General features: G+C 40.5%; 1 protein-coding gene across 1 annotated transcript in view; it reads right to left on the bottom strand.

Moving 5' to 3' along the window:
• Nucleotides 1-23,460, bottom strand: part of VPS53 (VPS53 subunit of GARP complex) — a 127,452-nt gene that overhangs the window by 77,673 nt on the left and 26,319 nt on the right. The window contains exons 5-7 of the mRNA XM_074263820.1: nucleotides 5,075-5,161; nucleotides 1,310-1,425; nucleotides 55-174 (exon numbers count right to left, since the gene is read on the bottom strand). Coding sequence (XP_074119921.1) covers nucleotides 55-174; nucleotides 1,310-1,425; nucleotides 5,075-5,161 — 323 coding nt within the window. The remainder of the gene's footprint in view (nucleotides 1-54; nucleotides 175-1,309; nucleotides 1,426-5,074; nucleotides 5,162-23,460) is intronic.

Here is a 23,460-nt window from a genome sequence, read left to right as displayed (position 1 = left end):
ATCTCCCAAGTGCCTTTCCCTCTGAGAAGAGAATTCCCTTCAATGGCACTTTACCTCTCTGAAAGTTGCCGAATCTGTGGAATTCCCATGTATTTCTGGAAGTGTTCCAAGACATTCACTACACCCTGTAGTAGGTTGGCAACTTCTCCATACTGTCGCCGCCTTGTCATGGCTCTGCAAAGAAAATCAGAGATTAAGAGGTCCAGGACATCACCAACAGAGTGAGCAATGGTCTCTTATTAGAAGAACTGTTTTCTAGGTTGAATCAAAAGCTACTGACATTCATTTACCCACTACACCAAGATTTCATTTTAGTCAACCTTCCTGGCAGGAAAGCTTATCTTTTTTCCAAGTGATTACTGAGGTCAACTGAGCCAATGTCAATAAAAGCATGTTCATGAAATCAACAGTAAAACTTGGCAAGGAGGCATAAATGATCCATTTCCAAATTCTCCAATTAGTCATTTCCAAACTGTGGGTTCATGGTTTACTAGTCCCTGTATGAAGCACTTAATAGAGCAATATCAAGTTCAAGCTAAAGTGTCAAGTTCATTTTGCTTGAATCAATTCAACTGGATAAAAAACATGGAGATGTCTGGGAAGAAATGGAAAAACAATCCCCACAAGAAGCCAAGTGAGTATTCCCAGTCTCTCCCAGTTATCAATTAATCCAAACCCACAAAGATGAGTCAGGGAGACAGTAGAGCATTTATTCTGCTTTGTCTGACCTTCCTTTCTCCTCCTAAGGTAGGCAGAGTCACTAGATTTCTTTTATGACATACTAAGGCACCAGAAACACTGCTGACTTAAGACAGTCGAGAGTGTAACAGGCAAGAAAATGACAATGCCAGAATTTTGCTGAGAGAAAAAGGCAGTTTGAATTTTTTAATATGGTCACTGGATTTTATTGGAATCACTGATGAGAAATTCAAACTTGCAATCAGCTCATCCTTTGCATGCTGTTTATCTGTTTCTCCCATATCAGGTTCCAAGATCACTGCCCTAGAGCATTGTCTTTGCAATCCTGCATTAAGGAACACACAATGAATGATACAAATAGCTCTTTAACTCTGTTGGATGTGCACAGAAAAACACGCTGAGGTGCACGTGGCTAATGTGAAATCACTCATCTGAATGACTACTTCTACCTGCGGAGCATTAGCCTACTGGGGACAAATGAGCCAGATGGGACAGGGACGGCATCCAAAGGGCTACTCAATCAAAAGGACAGTGGAGGGATGAAGCAGCTAAGGCCCACAAGGCTCTGCCATCCCCAGAATGGAAAGAGTTAGAGGCTTATGGGACTTACTCAAGAGAGTCCACACCTCCTGCCAACATGTGCAGGTGGTTCAGTGTGGTTATGGACGTGGTCAGGTGACGTTTGGCGTGGTCTAGCTGCTTAATGTCCCGTGTGATTTCTTTAACCTAAATAATGAAAACAAAATGAGAAAGAATCAAGAAAGCACAGAGCAGCCTCATCTTATTCCAAAAGCGGCCACCCAGGAAAAGGATTCAAACTGACCAGAGGGCCAGGCCGAGTCAAAGGAAAACAACAGAATATCCAATAAACTCATCTAGCCGAAGATGGAGCTCTTCCAAATTAAACAAAACAACCTCCTCCAAGATGTTTTTATTATCCCCATTGTGCTATCAAAACACCCTTTAAACAGATACTGAATTCACTCTAGCAAAGCACTAGGAGGGAGTGAAAAGAATACTTGGATGCCAAGTGAATCTGGGTTCAAATCTACACTCGACATGATCATGGACAAACATGGGCAAGCCTTTGCTAAATGGTGATAATACTATGTGTCAGGTACAAGCCAAGTCTTGGGGTTTTAAGCAGGGGGCATACAAGACAGGGAACAGATGGAAAGCTATCTCAGAGAAGACTTTACTTCCCTGGCTCAGTTTCTCTGTCTATAAAATGAGATTACTAATATTTCACAGGGATGTTGTAAAACTAGCACTTTGGCCCAGAGCTGGTAAGATGACTGAGCAGCATTGCCGCCATCATTCTGACACATCTACTGGGGAAGCTCCCAGAGCAGTTCTTCTAACTCATTAAGCCATTTCTTTCCCGTTGAAATTAAAAGGAATAAATGGCACAGAAATCTGGGGGCAGGTATACTTGGGGTGTGACACCTTGGTCTAGGTTACAACTTGGATTCCCATCTCTTGATTGAGAGTCCCTCTCTCCTAAAACAAATCACCAGGGGGCCTTTCACTCACCAAGCTCAAATGGGAAGTCAGACAGAGGAAGAATAACTGAGAAGAGCCTCAGACCGGGAGCTGTGGTTGAGGACAGATGGCATTTTCCCTCAGGGGTATCTCTGCTCCACTGGCTTGTTAGTTTGTTGGGAAGACTGGACTTGACCCCTGGCAGAGCCACCTTCACTGAACCAGCAGACATAAAATTATTTTGACACAGAGAAGGAATCATGGAAGCCTGCTCTCAGTGCCCTAGCACTGGCAGGGCCTCAGAGGCCAACACATTCATTTTAGTGTGCGAGGAAACTGAGGCCCGAAGAGATGAAGCAATTTTTGCCCAAGGTGGTACTTGACATAAGGTCATTTATTAATTCCCATGAGCCCTGTCTGTCTGGGAAAGAGCCTGACCAGAGCCTAAAGGGCACTCTCTCCATGGCCCAAAGCTTCTCAGTAAATAAGCTCTAATGAGAACAGGGCCTACTTTTAAAAACCGCCTGTTCAGAGAGTGAGCCAAAACACTGACAGGGACAACAAATTGAAATCAGAAGGTTAATGGGAAGGAGACTGAGAAAAGAGATCTTGATGGTCCTGGGCAGGATGCACTGAGCAGCCAGGCCATGGAGGAGTCCAACGGGATGGCCACGCCCAGGACCAAGTGTCCACCATCCTCTGGAAGGGCACTGACAGCATGCCAGTGTCTCCATGTTCATTTTCAGCTGAAGCAAAACTTAGGTTTGGGGTGGGGGAGAGACAACATCCCATTTTTTAAAATCTTTTTTTTAAATTACAAATTCATATTTCTTGCAACTGTTATTCAGTGGTTGCTTACCTCTGGGGCAAAATATTTATGTTCTTCCCTCCATTCCCTCCCCTCTCTCTTTTTGACCTTTGGTTCTGTTACTAAGAAGCCCCCTCCCCAATTGCCTAGGGGATATGTCAAAGGAAGACCTCATCCTTCTACAGGATGAAACAGTCCTCACAGAAGCAAAGCTGGAAAGGTTAGCTAATCCAGGATTGGAGCATCATGGCTTGAGAGCTAGAAGGAAGCCCATAGGCTCTGGAATCCAACTCTCTTTTTATGAGTGGGCCCAGAGAGATGAAATCACTTCCATGAGATAAGTTACCAGGCCATAAAAGGACAGAGGCAGGATTCATACCCAGGTTCTCTCACTCCAAACCCGGCACCCTGAGTACTGTATCCTGCTATCACAATGACTTTGCCCAAGGCTATATAGGGCCAGTCAGGAGAAGAGTTGTGACAAGGACCCAGGTCTCTTGAACCCTCCCCTCCCTCAGCCATTGACTCCCCAAGAGACCATGCAGAACACAAAACAAGTCCCGCATCAGGATGACCCATCTGAAAGATGGCGATCCAGCTTCTGCTTGAATACTTCCCAGGGCAGGTAGCTCATTCCATTTTGGGAATCCAACCTCAGAGCTTCTGGAATAAAGAGATGACCATCCCTCTCTGCTGTTAAGACCACCTCTAGGCCATGTTCATCCTTGGGCACCAGAATTTAGGAAGAATACTGACAAACTGAAAAGAATCCAAGACAACTAGGATGCTGAAGGGCCTTGAGCCCACATGTCAGGGAACAGTATCTGTTTTACAGAAGTCTGGCTGATTTCCCCTAAAAGTAGCAGGGAGGCTATCCTGAGGATTTGGTGGGTTTGGGGTACGAAAGTCTGAACCACTGGCATGGCTTTGGTCACTGAGCCACAAAAAGCCCAATTGATGGGGAGCAGGAGTTTTGGAGGTTTGGTGATGTTGCCAATCCATGAGGTCATCTTTCTGCTCAGCAATCACTATGGCGAATAGGAATTCACCTGAATCAAGGCTGTATCCTTACTGATCCTTGTTCTGGTTGAGTAAACTTCTCTTTATTAAACATTTCTTGGCCTGTGACATGTCTCATTATATTCCAATCCCAAACCGGAACCAGACAGAGTGAGGGCAGGCCAAGAATATTTACTGATATTCTCAGGACTGAATTACCTTAGGGATGATGTGGGGGCTCAAGTGGGGGAATCTGGAAGCAAGGGAGCATTGACTGGTGAGTGAATGGCCAGAAGTGGGAGTCTGGCATCTTGCGGCAAAACCAGGCACTTTGTTTTTTTGTCTTTTTAATTAAGAGGGTGAGGATGAGGATGATGTGAAAATAAAATAAAACTTAACTTTTTTTTTAAAGGAAGAAAGGAAACCAGTACTATCTGTCAAAGAGCTTACATTCTACCAGGACAGAATACACCCTGTATATGGATAAATGACTACAAGACAATCTTAGAAAGAAAAGGCAAGTTGTAACAACTCCAGAGAAATCAGGTACGTCCTGTATGATGTTCTAGGGAGAAGCATAGGAGCTGAGCTTTGGAGGGACCAGGAAGGTAGAGGGGAGGAGGGTTCCAGGTATAGAGATCAACCTTTGCAGAGGCACAAAAATGGAAATCTGGTAAGAGGCAAGCAGGCCCACCTGGCTGAGACAGAGAGTGTAAAGGGAAATAACATGGAACAAACCTAGCAAGGAAGCCTGGGGCCAGATTGTAAAAGGCTTAGATACTTTAGTTATATTCAGTCAACTGAGAAACATGTGAAATCAATGGAAACAGCAGGAATAAACCAAAAGCTGTAAGACAACATTACCTTAAGGACAAAAAGAGATGAAAGCTACAAATATAAGAGAGCAGGGACAAACTGCCAAACATCATGTTGGAGTAGAATGCATTCCCAGGGGCTGGCTCTACAGCTGATACTGACAGGAAGTGAGAGAGGAGGCCCATTAAGGAGCAAGGCTGAGGCGAACAAATTCTATCGATTAAAAAAAAAAAAAAAAAAAAAAAAAAGTGGAAGGACTGCCACACTCACCATTTGCTCTGATTTTTCTGCTTTATCTTTGATATCTTTAATTTTGCCGAAGAGCTGCTGAATGGCTTTCTGAGCCTCTTCCAGTGCCTAAAATAAAAGGAATCTATGAGTGGATTTAAAAACAAAACAAAACAACAACAACAACAACAACAACAAAACAAACAAACAAACAAACAAACCAGGAAATGCAAAGCAGGACCAACTACCAATAAAGATCTGCCTTTGTTTGATACCTCACACCTTATGGACAATTACACAGTAATTCTCTGACACTGAATGCTTACTGTCATGTTTTTAGACAAGTGCTTGGGTCTTTTAAGGTGCCATCCACTCAAAGAACTGAGGCTACTTTCTCTAAGAAAAGATCCAATGATCTTGTGACGAAGAGAGCTATCTGCACCCAGGGAGAGGATTGTGGGGACTGAGTCTGGATCACAACATAACATTCTTACTCTTTGTTGTTGTTTGCTTGAATTTTGTTTTCTTTCCATTTTGTCCCTTCTTGATCTGATTTTTCTTGTGCAGCCAAGATAATTTCATAAATATGTATACATTAAAAAAAAAAAAGAAAGAAAGAAAAGAAAAGAAAGAAAAAAGGCAGAGAACTTCTGGGGCAGAATCTTGTGTGTATTAACAGATGTAGTCACAGTGTGGGGTGTTTTGGGCTCAACAGCTTTTCTGTGTTAAAAAGGAGAGGGTGCAATTGAAAAAATATTTCCAGAAATAACTGTCATGTAATAAGAGAAGGTATCAATAAAGCTTATTATAAAATAAAAAGGCCCTATCACTTTTGTACAGTGACAGCAACAGCCATGGCTGCAGTGAGGCAGTTCATTATGGTGACCTTTTTAGATACAGCAGAGAAGGTGTAAGGAAGAGAAGAGAAGAGGCTTCTGGATGTTGGCAGATCCAGGATGTAATGTCTTTAAACCACCAGGAAGAGGTGGGAACTGCTAGGGCTGTAACACTCCATCTATACTGCCCTTTGAGGAGCCAATGCTTAAGCTGTACACTACCAGAGGCCCATTTGAGCAAGCCAAAAGTTTCCAGGAAAATAAAAGCCTCACAAAAATGGATACCACACCTTAAAAAAGGATGATCTGCAATAGCTCACACAAGTGGAAAAAGCAGCGTGGGAATTGTGTGGGACTAAAGGAACACACATGTAGAATGTGTATGGTTCTAATGGAAGATATCAGCCAGACAAAGAAACTGCAACCTCATTTTGACCAAAACAAACTGTTTACTTTGGATTCAGGAGCACAGCTTCTGAAACCGTCCTGGCAAGCCCTTTATAAACAGAATGAATATGATCACATATGTAGAATGTAGATAGTAGAGTGCTCTAAGGGCTATAAAATATTAAATCTCTGATTAGCAGAGTTTAATTTGAAGTCTTAAAAAAAAAAAAAAAAAGAAAAAGAAAAAGATGAAAGGCCATCAGAGACTGCATTGAATTTGGATTGAAGGATCTGGATTCAAGCAAGATGTACATGAGTCCAAGCCAAGTTTGTTGACTTCTTAGCTTCTTTCCAGCTCTGAATCAGTGACCATACTTTTTTTCATACTGTGGTCCCCTCTCGAGGAATTCATTACCAGAAGGAGCAAGTGTGAGGGAAGAGAAAGACTTCAGTTCTAGACATTCTGGGTTTGAGGTATCAGTGGGACATACAGATGGAGAAATGTGGCAGACAATTGAAAATCATCCTCTATCTCTTCTGCCTTTCTCAGCTAAATTCCTTAGGCAAACCATTGCCTTTCCTCCTTTCTAACCCTCTGCAAACTGATACTCGTTTAACTGAAACTAATTTTTCAAAAGTTACCAATGTTCCCCTCGTTATCAAAGATGAGGGTCTTTTCTCAGTCCTAAAACTTCTTAATCTATAGGCTGCATCTGATACTGTTAATCACTTTTTTTTCTTTCCTCCCTAGGTTTTCATGACATTACTCTTGTTACTTACTCCTCAGTCACCTGGATTTACCACATCCATCTCAAAACTCTAACATATTCAAAATAGAATTCATTACCTTTCCCTCCTCAAACCAGTCTTTAAAATTTCCCATTATTGTCAAAGGTGCTGCCATAGTCTTGGTCACTGAGGTGTGAAACTCCTCAAATTCATCCACATTCAAATCCAATCTGATGCTAAATCTTGTCTTTTTTGCTCCTCATATCTTCCCCTTCTATCCTCCCACAGTTACTACTATCCTGCCCAAGTTCAGGTCCTAATCACCTTTGGCCTATCTCCCTTCAGCCCCTTCACACCACACCACTGCCAAGCACGTCACCACCAGCTCTCAATGAATGCAGTGGCTCCCTATTACCTTCAGGATAAATGTAAAGCCCCGTGGTTGTCACTTAAATCTCTTCACAATCTGGCCTCTCCCCACATTTCTAATCTTGTACTCAACTTCCTTCCATGTACTTTATAAATGAGCTATGTGGGCCCAATTGCCTTTCCTCATACTCCCATCTGTCCCTTTGCACTGACTGCTCTCCCCAACCCCAGTGCTCCGACCCCTCAGTTATGTTTTTTTGAAGTACTTATACTTCCTTTTATAAGAGACTTTTCCCAGCTTCCAGGGCCTCCCTCCTAAAGTGGCTTTCCATCCATTCCATATATACCTTATAAATATTTATTTATTTACACGTTGGTTCCCCCATTAGAATGGAAGCTCCTTGGAGCTTGTTTTTGTCTCTCTTTGTATCTTCAATACTTGGCACATAGTAGGAGCTTAATAAAATTTGTCTGACTGACTAGAGCTCTAGGGGAAGGGTTCTGCTGGGGATATAGATCTAAGCAACTACAAAAAAGTTATAATTGAAGTTATCTTACATAACTTATATAACTGAAGCACTCAAATAAAAAAAAGGGGGGGGAAATTGCTTTCCCAGGTAACAAAGGGCCAAGGTCTGTTGAAATCTTCAAGTCACGAAAACTTCTTTCTACTAGACATTAAATGCTTTAGCTTTTCCTCAAATAACAGCTTCTATTTACCTCCTTCCACTTCAAGGAATTTGCTGCCATCATAAATGGGGCATATATCTCTTTCTGCCTTTCTATCCCATGTTAAATTACATACTCTAAAACAACAATCTCCATGCTATTCCAAATATTTTGGTTTTTATGCCAGAAATGAGGACATTTTGTTATTTCTGTAACATGGTCTCTGGGATATATTTAGTCCTCTAAAGAAAAGCAGTTTGGCAGTGGTTTTGAAACGAGTCACAATGCTTATTGATTCCCACATTCATAATCAAGAATTCTTGCTAATAAATGAATGAATGATTAAATAAATAGATAGAAGAATGAACGAATAAACAAATAAATAAATAAATAAATAAGAGAAACTCCCAGAAAACTGTAGGACAGAGTCAAAAGACACTTCTAATTCATGCATAGACAACACTCCTGTCTACTCCCTAACTAATCCTTTACTCTAAGGCGCAGAACAGGGAGCAGAAGAATATGAGAGAGAATTCAGAAATCATTCCCATTTCGTTTTTGGATATATAATGTGACATTTCTGGGAGTAAGGAAAGGACTGATCTACCTTCTTAGTCATACTTTGTTGAAGTTATTACTAACATTATCTAGCATTTCCCTAATATGGATCTATTTGATAGAAAAGGAACAAACCAGAAGTATATTTAGGTAAAAAGGAAATCAAACTTGAGACTGGACAGAAAAGCTAGGTTCTAATGTTGTCTCTATCAATGATTTCACTATATTGACCTTAAGGCAAATTCACTTCATCCGTCTTTCTCCCCACCCAAGACCACAATTTCCTTATCCAAAAAAAATGAATGGGTAGAGAATTTGCCAAGCTTTGGGAGCAGGAACTCAAAAAGGGCCAGAAATAGGAAATAAGTAAAGTAAAAATAGTATGTTTTGATGTGGATAAGAACTTCCATTATGAGTTCTTTGGAATTGTCTTCGATCACTATGTTGCTTTAAAAAATTAAGTCACTTATTGTTGCTGATACTCTGTACAACTTTTTCCTGGTTCTGCTCACTTCACTTTGCATTAGTTCATGTAAGTTTTTCCAGGTTTTTCTGTAATTCATCTGTTTTTCATCTTTTATAGAACAATAGTATTTCATTCCAATTATATACCACAACTTGTTCAGCCAAGTGATGAGCATCCCCTCAATTTCCAATACTTTGCAACCACAAAAAAAGCTGCTATAAATATTTTGATACAGATAGGGTCTTTTATTTTTTGTGTGTGATCACTTTGGAATAAAGATCTAGTAGTGATATTGCTAGATCAAAAGGTACGCATAGTTTGATTGCCCTTTGGCCAAAGCTCCAAATTGCTCTCCAGAATGGCTGCATCAGTTTGCATCTCCACTAACAGTGCATTAGTAAATGGATACATAATTTAGACATAAAAGGTAACATTATAAGCAAATGAGGGGAACATGGAAAAAAATTAACTATCAGATCTATGGACAAGGGATGAGTTTATGACCAAAACAGTGATAGAGAGAATCACAGGATGTAAAGAAATAATTTTGATTACATGAAATTAAAACATTTTTGCATAAACAAAAACAGTGTAATCAAAATTAGAGGAAAACCAGGATACTATAAAAAAAATTACATTTCTCTGATAAAGAACTATTCTCAAAAATATAGGAAACTAAATCAAGTTTATAAAAATCTGTAATTTAGTTATAAATGTAAATGCAAATTTATAAAAATAAGAGGCACTCCCAAATTAATAAATGACCAAAAAATATGAATAGGTAAATATCAATTCTTACATGAATTCTAAATAACTAATGAAGAAATGCAAATTTAAACAATTATAAGGTCCCATGGCACATCTATCACATTGCTAACATGATAAAAAAGGTAAATGACAAATGATGGAGGAGATGTGAAAAAATGGGGACACTAATATACTGCTGATGGAGCTGTGAACTGAACCAACCATTCTGAAAAAGAATTTGAACTATAGGCAACTGATTTCAAAACTGTATATCCTTTGACCCAGCAATACCACCACTACGTCTATATCTCAAAGAGTTCAAAGAAAAAGAAAGGATCTATATGCACAAAAATATTTACTGCAGCTTTTTGTGATAGCAAAGAACTGGAAAATGAGAGGATACCCTTAGATGGGGAATGGCTGAACAACCTGTGGTATATGACTGTGATGGAATAGTATTGTGTTATTAAGAAATGACAAGGCGGGGAGGGATGGCTTCAGTAAAATATGGGAAAACTTACAAGAATATCAATTAATATAATGGAAAGTGAAGGGAGCAGAACCAGAAGGACATTCTACACAACAATAGCAATATTGTAACAATAATCAACAGTAAAAGATTTAGCAACTCTGATCAATATAATGATCCATAACAAATCCAAGATTCATGATGAAAAATACTATCACCTCCAGAGAGAGAACTGATGAACTCTGAGTGCAGACTGAAACATATTTTTTTCAATTTATTTTTCTTGAATTTTTTTTTTTTTTGCAAGATGGCCAACATGGAAATACGTTTTGCATGACTTCTCGTGTATAATGAGTATCACATTGCTTGCTTTCTTAATGGGTCAGGGAGGGGCTTGAGGGAGGGAAAAAAATTTAGAACTCAAAAAATGAATGTTAAAAAATTTAAGAAAATATAAAGTTAATAAATATAAGAAAATCAATGGGATAGGGATCCTAATTTATAAGAAGGTTCCATGGCATAACAGAAAGAATGCCTCGTTTGGGGGCCTGGACATCAGTTTCCCCATCTGTAAAAATGTGGAGAAGGGTTGTAGAAGGTATTGGAGAAGATCATAAGCGAAGTTCCTTTTGGTTCTAAGTAAGACCCTATGATTATGAGATTCTGGTACAACACAATAGACTCCTAGCTAAATATACTCCCTAAAATATGTGGAATTCGACTATGAAAGACTCAAATATCAAGTATATACATCTTTGGGCTGAAGTTCTAGGCCAGCTTTCCAAATTCCTTCCCCAAGAGAAAGTAAATGCATCCATATCTCTCCCCACTACTCTCTAGCTGGTTTCTTCCATTAAGGTTACTACAGTCCTCCTCCAACAAACCAATTAAGACTTGTACAATCTTCTTTTTCCCAGACCAAAATAACAATAAATTATCGGCCAGATTTTTCCTGGAATATCTATGCTTGTTAGAATAATGTGCCGTAGTTGGAAAACTTTGGTATAATTCATTTTCCAGAGTCAAAAGTAGTCTGAAACATACTCCAAATCACACCCATTCTTGATACCTATTCTAATATTTAATATTTAACTTCTTGCAGCCAATTATAATTTCTAAAAAGGCATTTTGTCAATGAAACTCAATTTCCGGACATGCAGATACTTAAGATTTCATATGAATAGCAGTACAGTGATTTTATTATCTGGCTAATCAGAAAACGTGAGAAAATAGAGACTCTGGCACTATCCCTAGACACACTTTAAAATAAAACGTGGCCATATATTCCACTCCAAGCTGTATGTGGATTAAAAGCAGAACTAATTGCCCATATAAGTCTGTTTCCAATTTTACTTAGCCAGAGTCTCTGAACTGAGCACCAGAGCGTGACTCCAGCTGGTGTGCAAGGGCATTATTAAGAGGCAGTTATTGAAGCAGTCCGTAATTCCCGCAGAGTCTGCAATCTGAAGATGCTAGACAACTTTGGAGGAATAGCCCAACATGTTCAGCCACAGCCAACTACTCCATCTGGGCCTCTTTCTGTGTGGCACGGGCCCTCCTGGGGCACCCCCAAAGCTATGCAGGCACCACAAAGAAAGAAATGCTCTAGGCCATGGCAGGCCCTCTAGTCCTTTCTTTTTCTCTTTCTGTATATCTAGGTAAAGCTGACGCCCGCCTAGGAAGTAGAGAAAATCCAATCCGATTTCAATGTCACCAGCAACTAGTAGGTGCCCTCTGACCCTTCACCTTTACTCTCAATGTCTCATGGATAGCCTGATGCTCGAGGGGCTCTGGGAGCTTCACCCTGTGGGGCCATATGCATCCACAGAAAGTTTTCAGTTGGAATTCCTCCTTGTGATCACTCCTGAAGTCAAAGAAGCAGCTACTTTGTCTCAAAACCTTCACGGAGCCTCTGGAAAGTCAGGGCCCACCAGTATCTGGGCTTTCTAGAAAGTGCAGTGATGTTCATGAGGTCTCCCTGTTAGAATGTTAGCTGGTGGCTAGCCAATGCTATTTCATTTGCGCAGCACCTAGGGTAGGACCCAAGCTGGAACAGGCACTCAACGTTGTCTGACTGCTGACCTGATAAATCTTAATATTGCTTACCCTTTGACTCTTTGTTCTATGGGGGGGGGGGGGGGGAGTCAATTTCAAAAGCTTCATTGTGAATATAAAACTCTAAACCAAATTCTTTTATCACACCCAAAGCAAGTAGTCCAGCCAGATTATGGACCATGACTATAGTGTTTAGGAACCATATCATGGAATAAGACATTTTGCAAATTTACACCCTGGCTGGAAAACAGGAAGATAAACAAAAAAACTTTAGTTTACCCTAGAGTCATCATAACCAGAAGTCGATAGATATCCTCTCAACTTTGAAATCAAACAATTCATATTTATAAAGTGGCTTAAGTTTCACAAAGAAGTTCCCTAATAGAAATGGTTCGTACCTTTACATAAAAGGGAGGTCACTCTTGGATGCTGTTGGGATGAATAAAGGGCATTCTGGTACAACAGATGGAGCAAAGAGGATGTCGAAAACAATGCCAACAGTTTCTCATCAGCCATGGCGCCAAGGAAAAGAAGGGTAAGACACCTCTTAGAAACAAATGCTCCCAAGTGTTAAGTAAGGGCTTATGGATACTAAATCTTAGTCTGTTTTCTTACAGGTCCAAGGACCCTGGTTGGATGCCAGGCTTCCTTCTTGGAGAAGAGCATTGTCAATATATCACTAATTCCTTTATAGAAAATTCAGAAACTTGGAGAACAAAAAGGGTTTTATTTAAAACACAAATTTCTTTCCAGTTTTTTTTTTAACCAAAAGAATGCAAAGGGCAAAAGGGCATTTCTTGCCATGCTTGTTAAAATGCTCTGTTCCACGTAAGTAACTTTTATTTATAACTTGTGCAGACCACATCTACTGCAAACGTGAACTAAAGACTGAACTTTTTTTTTTTTAAACAGTTTTGAGGAGATGGACCAGAAGTTCAAATCACTAGACAAAGCCTGGACATAAACTTAACACGTGACAACATGAAACCATCACAGTTTCAAGTTTTAGCTGTCTATTATCCATATCTAAAAAAAAAAAAAAAAGTCAGTATAGAAATACTTGGGAGTGTTTAACATGTTTAAAGAAACAGCTTTTGATCATAAGAAGCACTTTTTGAAAAAGCTTTTATCCTAAGCAACACCCTCAAATGGGAAAAGAGGAAAAAAAGCCATTAACTGTAAATCTTACTACATCCATCTGAAAGAGGTTGGGGGAAGGGAGGGGAAGGAAAAGGAAGAAATTTAATAATCCAGGAAGCAGAACACATATAAAGGAAAATTCACACTGGACCATGACTGCCCTTTGATCAACTACAACCTCTAATGCTTCCTACACATAGCTACGAGTTTCATTATTTTCCTTCATAGGAGCCTCAATTCTAAGATCTTCTTCTGGATCCTAATACTACCTTATTATTCAGATACTTTTATATTCATCCATGCTCCACAATTCTCCAACTTAGCTTCTAAGGAGCCATTATTCCCCCCTCCCCTTTGCATGCCTAGAATATTACCCCATCCTCCCTTCTGGAATACCTGGCCATCCCCTATCCCTATTATACCCCACCCCATCTTCCCTGTCTGGAATACCTGGCCATTCCCTATCCCTAAAAAAACCCCATATTTCCCGGTCTAGGAGGACAATACTCCTTCAGGGCTCCATTCTAGACCATTTGTTCTCCTTTTAGACTTGTCTTCTCTCTTCATTCTTTAGCTCCTCTGAGCCCAAAGTAAGAGACTGGGTCTCCACACAAGCTAAAGAACTCTGCTTTATTGCATGGCCAGAGGATGTGCCCAATATTGACTCCCTGCAAGCAAGGATCATTACAAGCCTGACCCAAAGAAGAGAGACAAGAAGGAAGCTCACCCATGGCAAAAGTGAGGGTTTATGAGTGCAGAATTCTATAAACAATGTCAGGCTTTTTCAATGAGGTGGTTTATTTTGCTGAACTGTTTCTGCCCCTTCTTTTTTCTTCTCTATTATATGGAATGGCTAAAAGGAAAAGGAAAGTGGTGAAATAGGAAAGCCATAAAAAACAAGAGATAGCCAATGGACCTGTGATTTCACAGATGTAGGGAATTTTTCAGTAAGGAATTCCCTTCTACCAAGAGAAAGAAGCAGTTATTCTGTAATTTCCATTTTAGAGAGCTGTCTACAGCAAAGTTGCAAAACTCCTTAGTGAATGTGAACCAAACTAAGCTGTAATTAGAAAAGATTTAGGGGGGCAAAGACAAGATGGCAGAGAGTGGACAGGACATTGCCTGAGCTCTTCACAGCTTCCTTCAGAATCAACACTAAATCAAGCCTCTGAATGGATTTTAGAGTGACAGGACCCACAAATATTTGGAGTGTAATAATTTTCCAGCTTAAGAAATCTTGGAAAGACTTCAGGAAAGGTCTGTCTCAATTGGGCAGGGGAACCCCACCCAGTGCAGGCCCGACACAGGGAGGCCCAGCTTGGGGAATCCAGCAGGAGGCTCTTAGCTAAAATACGGCAACGTTGGCTATTCCTGGGTCAGAAGGCCAGTGGATCAGCAGACTAGCTGGGAGACCTCCACCACAACAGAGAAGGCAAGCTGTGAGTCCCCCAATCTCAGCATAACAGATGGCACTTGGCCAGACCCATCCAGCACAGTGGAAAAGCCTGCAGTACCTTCAGCCCCAACGTAGTCAATGAGAAGGCCCTATCCCCCTGCAAATTCAGCTTGATCTCCCCTGTGTCCTAGAAGCAGAGCCCAACTTTTAAAAATGAGCAAAAAACCAAAAAGACCTCTGACCATAGAAAGTTCTTATGGAGACAGGGAAGATCAGAACACAAATCCAGAAAAGGACAGCGAAGGCAAAATGGCTTCAGAAAACCTCAAAGGGGAATATGAACTAATCTCAAAGTCAAAAAGCTCTTTTGGAGAAGTTCAAAAAGAATATTAAAAGAGAGATATAAGAAAAATGGGGAAAAGAAATGAGAGCTGCGCAGAATTATGAAAGTTTCAGGAAAAGAAAAAGTCAATAGCTTGGAAAAGGAAGCACAGAAATTGAGTGAAGAAAACAACTTGCCCTTTTCACCTAAGAAATTTTTCACACACTACCTTGGGTATACAGGTATATAATAAATTAGGTATAAAAATCAATAAAATTCTGTAACCCTCAGATTCAGTTACAAGCAGTCACAAACCACAGTTTAAGGAGCTAGGGCATAGATGATGTTCATTTATGGTTTTCTAAGTCAATATGCAACCTGAAGGGATTCATTGCTATATGAGTGTGAGACCATGGATCCAGAGCCCTGCAGAGTCATGTGATCAGTTATTTGCCCAAGGCATGTTTTGAACTCAGGTTAGCAGGGCTTTGAAGGCAGCTCACTTCTCAAATAAAAATGATAACTTTATTTTAAAAGGAAATACATGTCATTTCTCACAATAGAGAAGGGGAAGTAACATAGGGTGTTGGAAAGAGGATTGACTCCTACTCTAAGAGACCTGGATGGCCCAAAAGTCTGTCCAGCTACATGCCCAGAGTCACACCAAGACCTTGAATCAGTGTCTTCTTAACAATAAGGTCAACTATCGTTTGTGATGCATAAAAATGATAATAAAATCTGAATGAATAGGAAAATCTGGTCCTTTGGCTGTCTTACTCCCTCTTGTACTGCTCTCCTTAGCTGGATGCAAACAAGACTGGGAAATGTGGAGACAACATTTAACGGGAGCCCTCTTCTCCAGGGAGATTAGTACAAAGCCAGGGAGGCTGGGTCACATTTTAAAGGTCATTATATTTTACAGCTACTGGACTATCAGCAAAGTGCAAAAGCATTTTTTTCATGGTCATAATGTCTCCTCAAACAACAGCACAAAACTGCAAATGAGAACAGAGTGGATGTCTGTAGCTGGAAAGGGGATGCAAAGAGACTCCTTCGTTTATTAGCAACCACAAACTGTATCTTTCACATTTGGGAGACAACTGGCAATGGGCAATACTGAGAGAAGGAGAATTGAGAAATGGAAGTTCTCCACCATCCACTCCTCTCACTGTGGAAGGACAAGACAATTTCATGGCTTGCTGAATGTGGGAGATCTCAGTAAGAACACAGAATACTAATATACACTACATTGTGTATATGAACAGTATATCAGTCACTTAAGTTGCTGAGGACAGGGAAAAGGGAAGAAAAAAAGTTGAGAATTTTTAAAACTAAAAATGTCTTAATTTCCAGTAATGAAAAATTGTAAATAATCTATAGCCAACAAATGGCAAACAGTTAGTGACCTGTAGTATATTAATGAATATTGATTCATTAAAAATGACAAATGTGAGAAATAAAAAGAAATATGGGGATATATGAAATGATGCAAAGCAAAGAAAGCAGAATCAGAAACAAGTACACACCAAAAGAATCTGGTTTTGCTGCTTTTTTATATACAAATGGAAAAGAGATTGCAATGGCTGCATCTTACCCATCCTATTAGGCTGTCTGTGCCTATGATCAAGAAGGAAAATGGTAAAGAACTCAATGTGGTGACAAAGTTTCCAAGATCAAAAGTGACTGGAGGCTGAGTGAGAGCCTCACCACCCATTTAACCAAGCTCCTGCTTCAAAAGAGGAAATCCGTCAGTGACTGCTTGGGGTTCCCCCTTCCAATCTCTCCTACATAGCTGAGGGGGTGCAGTAGTAGCCATACTATTAAGGAGCTTACTTATATGACCAGAAGATGAGGTGGCTTGGTCAGCTGTGAAAAAGATACAGATGGATAACCTGCACACCAGCCATCCTCTGGTTCTCATTAAAAGACCTAAGGGAAAGCCTCAGGATGACAAGGAAAACCTTCAGGAGGGGAGGCACAACAGCTGCAGAGGGGACCTGCAGCACTGGGAGGATATCCACTAATCTCTATTCTCAGCACCCAATAAGACCTCGGCATCAGAAACATGATACTAGGAGGATCAATGATGAAGCCTGTATTCCCCCTCTGGACAGGGGATGGGCTTAGGGTACAGACAGATATGTATCCAAAGTGTTAGAGGTGATGTCCACAAAAATGTCCATGGCTTTCTGAGCAGAGAGTACACTTGATCTCCCTAGGTCACTTTTTTTAAAAAAGGATTTTTGAAAATTAACAAAAGTTTATTTTCTCTTCCTCCCATCTCTCCCTTACCCTTAGGAGGAAAAAAGAAAATGAAAAAAGATCCTTTTTTTTTTAAATAAAAAATATGATTAGTCAAGCAAGAAAAATTTCTACATTAGCCATATCCAAAAAGTATACATGTCTGCACAATATAATATACACACATGTGTAGACATATACACGCATGGTATATAAATGTGTGTATACATACATCTATGCTTTTGAACATAGCGAATAACAGAAATTTTTCTTCCTTGACAAAGCAGTTTTGTTAAGGAAATCTCATTTTTCTTTTTCTTTTTTCCTCCCAAGAGAAAGGGAGAAATAGGAGAAGATAAACATTTGCTAATTTCCAAAAAAGATTTTAAAAAATCAATTTTTTTAAAAAAGGTCCAATCTCTGCCCAGTAAGGTAATAACATAAAAGCTATGCCCAGAGAGACGAGGTATAAGCAAAGAAGGATGTGTAAATTCAGGAGCCAGGGCCCGGCAAGGTCACCACAAGGAAACATGACTCCAAATTCCTGACACCTCCTCTAACACTCTGGGTAATAACTCTCAGAATACATGGACCAACTTCCTTAGGAGCTCCAGAGACTGCTACAAAAGTAGTGAAAACAAGATTAAGACAATAGTGTCTCTGGTTTTCCAAAATTAACCCAACTCTCAAGTTGGAAACTCAAAGACCAAGTAAGAACAGAGCCCAGTTTTATAGCCAAGTCATAGACTCCTCAAAACGGGGATTTATAAATGGAAATGCTGACATGTCAACCACAACACTGTGAATACGCTGCTGTTCTAACTACTGTATTTCCATGGGATGGAAAGAGGGAAGGAAAAAAGAGGTCAAACTCTTACAAGGAGCCAGGGTTTCCAAATTCCATCCCCTGTCAGGACATAGCCAACCTTGCCCTATCATCAGCATCACTCCTGCAATTTCTAACAGATGCAGCCTCCAACTGGGAATGGAATTTTCCTTCCGCAAGTACAAACTTTTAGCAGTAAAAAGGGAGCTGGACAGCAGCCAGGGCAGTTACAGTAGTGAAGAACTGCCTTTTCTCGACTCGAATTCAGACGTATGTCTGTCTGCCTTGGACTTGGAAACAAGCAGATGGCAAAAGTTACTTTTGACCTTCTTTCTTGGCCACTGGAGAATGCCAGTGTAAATGGAGATGGTCCAGAAGTGAAATACCCAGAGCACCTTCGGGCAGGCCATTTCATTGACAACCATTTTTGATAATCATGCTATAGAGAAGTGGGGCTTGATGGATTTCTGTAGGAAGGAAGCAGTCTACCTACTAGTTAGACTGCTAGACTTGTTGGATAACTACAGAATTTCAAGTCCAATAGGGGGTTTTGGGGGGTTAGTTCAGGCAAGTTCTGTTGAATGTTCACTGGATACAAAAACTTAAGACTTCATTGCTAATCAAAGACCCAATCCAAGACGTGTTACTAGGAATATTTTATGTAAGAAGTCAGGTCATTAAGGGCTTCTTTATTATAAAAAACAAAGGTCAAGTAAGAGCAAATCAATCAAAGCTAAAAACAGCTTAAAACTCAAATAACACACTAACCTGACCTTCCAAGCTAATCCTAGGACTCATTCTTGGACTTTGGGAGCTGAAAGAGACTTCTGAAACCTACTAGCCCAAAGCTACTTGTATGTACAGATAAGGAAGTAAAATTCCAGAAAAAGCAAAAGAGCTCGCCTAAGTGACAATATGGGCTAATAAAAAGCAAAGCTCAGAATCAGGAAAATTGGGCTCAAATCCTGCCTCAGACACTTAAGAGCTATTTAAGAAAATTACTTTATTTTCCTAATCTTGTTTCCTTACCTATAAAATGAACACAATGACTATGGGAGTGCAGGCCCACCGGCTAGAAAGAAGGGAAGCATAGAGGGAAAACTCAAAGGAGACCACGTACATAAAAGTGATTTATAAACTTTAAAGGGCTATGTAAACTTTAGATCAGAGAAGGAGGAGGAAGAAGAGGATGGCTGTCCAAAGTTACATAGTATGTTTGGAGCACAGCCAGAACTAATGGACTTCCTGCTGCTCTTCTTGTCTAATTCAATTCAGACAGGATTTGCTAACCAACACCAGAGGTACCTTTCACCTCCCAAATTTTCAAAGCACTGCCTGTCACCAAGTTCACTTGGATGGTTCTGGAAACAGAACCGGATCCCAACCCCACCTCTGGCACTCCTACACAGCCCTGGTCACACAACCTCCAAAGAGTTCAGAATCTTCACCTACAAAACAAAAGGGTCCAAAACAGCCTCTGCGGTCCAGTCCATTCTCAGAATCAGCTGCAGTCAGTATCAACATTTTAGGATATTGATACAGAAACTGAAGCACAGAACATCAAGACACATTGTCTTACATTAAATCTGGAGGCAGCTGGGTGGCACAATGGCTAGAGCACCATGTGACCCTGGGCAAATCACTTAACCCCAATTGCCTTAGCAAAAAAAAAAAAAAAAAAAAAAAAAAAAAAAAAAAAAAAAAAAAAAAAAAAAAGGGGGGGGGGGAAGAAAACAAAAACAACCATCTCAAATTTAAGGATCTTCATATGCTTCACCAAAAAATATCAAATGTCTATTAGTGTGAGTTATTGAACAAAAAAGCAGACATCTCAAAATAGCTGATAATGGCAGATAGTTTAATGTAATTGTTTTTAAACAAAATACAGTCAATGTTAGGCTGTTGGACTGGTGACTCCTAACCTCCCATTATCAGTAGGGCCAGTGCTTCTTTTCTTCAGGAGCTTCTGTGGTCTGAGTTGAATGGTCTCCATTCCCTTCCTTGATTTCCCTCTGTCACTAATGCTAATATGCATGACAGATGCCCAGGTACTAGGAGAGCACCATTAGAAAATATTCTAGCCAATCATACTATTGGATAATAAATTCACTAACAAATCGATAACATGTCCAAGCCCAGGGGAATCTTCCTAGTGGCAGATGGTAGAGGGGACAGAGAGGCACAGCAAAGGACCCTATTTTTCTAATTGGTTAAAGGAGACATCAAGGAAGGGAAACAACTTGGATAAAGAAGCCTGACAAGCTCTGTGTGCCAATGACTACAGCACTGGTTTCAGACTGGGATGACTACACAAACACTGGCATGGGTGCCGTAGGCAATGCGGAAAACAAAGGCAGAGCAGGCTAGGACCTGAGGGGAAACAAAGGCAGCCAGGTGGCCTTGACTGCTCTGGTAATGGGCTTTGAAACTCTTGGTAAGGACTTGCTCTGGAAGAGGGAAGTCACATTACCAGGGAACAAGCAACAGCAGTTTAGGCAGTGGTGTGAGTGCCAGGAGTATCTCTTATTTATTTTTATTTATTTTACTAAAGTTTATTTTCAAAACAAAATGGATAATTTTCAATATTTACCCTTGCAAAACCTCCAAAATTTTTCCTTCTTTCCCCTTACCTCCTCCCCTAAACAGCAAATAATCCAATAGAGGTTAAATATGTGCAATTCTACACATATTTCCACAATTATTATGCTGCACAAGAACAAACAGATCAAAAGGGGAAAAAATGAGAAAAGAAAGCAAAATAAAGGCAAACAACAACAAAATGAGAGTAAATACTACGTTGTGGTCCACACTTAGTCCCCACAGTCCTTTCTCTGGGTGCAGATGGCTCTCTCCATCACAAGATCATTGGATCTGGCCTGAATCACCTCACTCTTGAAAAGAACCACATCCATCAGAATTGATCATCATATTATCTGGTTGCTGCCATGTACAAAGAGAAGTATCTTTTATTAGCAGAGCATTCAAATCAAGCATTTACTTCCCAGATTTTGTTTCATGTCCACAGGAAAGACCAGATGAAATAGGTTCTATCACTCCTAAAAATCCTGCTCTATATCCCACTACTTCTAGGTGAAGCCCTTGCACTGAAGGGGGATGGAGGCAAGAATGAAAGGAAAGGAAAAAATTCACAGACTTTGGATACCCAATAAATGACCACCAATGTAACACAAATAAAAATGTCCCTTGACCACCTTGATAAGACAATTCAAATGTGGAGCTCTTTGTCTGCCCCTCTTCCTTAGGGATGGACTATCTACACTGTGGAAGTTTACAAAGATGGGTGGCAGAGCAGCACTTCTCTGCAATGTAACACCACAAAAGTAATAAGCAGGATGAAGTATGAAGATAAAATGAAACCATTACTATGGTTAAATAGACCATTGATGGATCCACAATCCTTGTCTTAGCTAAAATCATGACACAGCGCAAGGAGGTGAAAAGCAGCAAAGGCTCCCTTGGACCTAGCTCAGTAAGCAAAGGCAGGCTGGCCAAGGCAGCTTCCTCACTAGGAAAAAAAACCTTGGAGGAAAAGCAATAATTAAACTCAAAAATGGGGCCTTGGGTCTGTCTCCTGAGGGCAGCTCCAACTGGCTGATTTCTGTATTACCTGAATCATAAATGCCTGATATCTGGGGGTCCCAAGGAAAGCAAGACTCTGCCCTGGGGGGAACATTTGGCCCTGTGCGGCTCAATCCACCTACAAAAGGAACTGCTAGGAGGATCATTTCTCCAGTTTGCAGTTTTGGCTTCAAACATTCTGACAAAACATCATCCCAGAAAGGAAGACCACATAGGCCTGTTTGGAAGAAATTCTGAGATGATTCTCTGAAAAAGGATTTAGTTTGTTAAAACAAGGAGACACTAGAAAAATTTCTTCCATTGTGTAAATTATTCGTTTTATATTATCTACATTTCTATCCTTAAGATCGAATGCCTCTTTAACTAAAGAACTACTAATCTTCTAAAAATAGTTTTCTCAGGAGGAATGGAGATGGGATCAATTTAAAAAGAAACATGAGAAAAATGGTCAAAATGGGAGCAAGGACTGGGAATTCATAATCTCAGTTTAGGAGTCACAATAACTGGCATTTTCATGGCACTTCATGGTCTCCAAAGCACTTCACAAATACTATTTCATTTGATCCTCATTTTACAGATGAGGAAAGGAAGGCAGGCAGAAGTTAAATGGCTTGCCTAGGATCATACATCTAATAAGTATCTGAGGCTGGATTTGTACTCGGGTCTTGACTCCAGGGCCCACTGCAACATCTAGATGCCCTCTGTCTAATATCTTTGGATATTTTCAAGCTGGTCTCCTACTTTCAAGTACCTGGGTAACCCATCTCTAAATCTGGATAAAGAGATTAAAGCAGTATAGCTTAGAAGACTTTCTAAGAAGGTTACTTTCTTCAACCAAACCAAACCAAAACACCCATTTTTTTTCCTTGTATGCCTGAAGCAAGCGTTGTCCTAATTCTAAAGATGGAAAACACATCTCACTTTTTCCCTGGAGGCCAATGTGCTTCTCTAGGGAATCCTCATGAGAGCCAGCCTCCTTATCAGTGGAAAATGAAACAGAATTCAAGTAGATGATCCTTGGAAACAATGGGCATCGGGGACAGAACAATGTCATGTTGGAGCTCCATGTGGAAGGGCAGAGACGGCGCCCAGGAGACATCCCCTGCAGGCTCCCTTGAATCCAAGCCTGAGCTGCCCAGCTTCACCGTGGGCGCGCCACAGCGGCTCTTTGGCTGACCCCTCTCCTGCCTCAGAACTGGACAAATACCAGCTGCTTTTGGAGCTAATGATGATAATATTGATGATGAGTTAGCCATAATACACCTTTTATCAGCCATAATACACCTCTTATCACTGTATTGACACTAATAACTCACATACATGTATCACCTTGGAAGCGCTTTCCTCAAAGCCCTAGGACGCAGGTATCCCACAGACTGAGCACTGCTAGAGGAGGAAGCTCAAGGAGATCAGCGGCCTACCTGAAGTCATGCAACTGCAGCCCAAGGCCAGACTCCCCCTCCAGTGTTCTTTCCATGAGGCCTTACTAATGCAGTCTGCCCCTAAGAAACCATGGCATTCTTACACAGATACCAAGGACCAGTTGTCTGGAGACTTGACCCAATTGTTTTTTCTCACAGACCACTGATTTTTCATCATGATAATCATTTCAACAATT

The sequence above is a fragment of the Sminthopsis crassicaudata genome, chromosome 4 (genome assembly GCF_048593235.1).
Source record: "Sminthopsis crassicaudata isolate SCR6 chromosome 4, ASM4859323v1, whole genome shotgun sequence".
Classification (NCBI taxonomy): Eukaryota; Metazoa; Chordata; class Mammalia; order Dasyuromorphia; family Dasyuridae; genus Sminthopsis; species Sminthopsis crassicaudata.
Note: the sequence above shows the minus strand (reverse complement) of the source record. Positions and strands in the feature narration are given on the sequence as shown.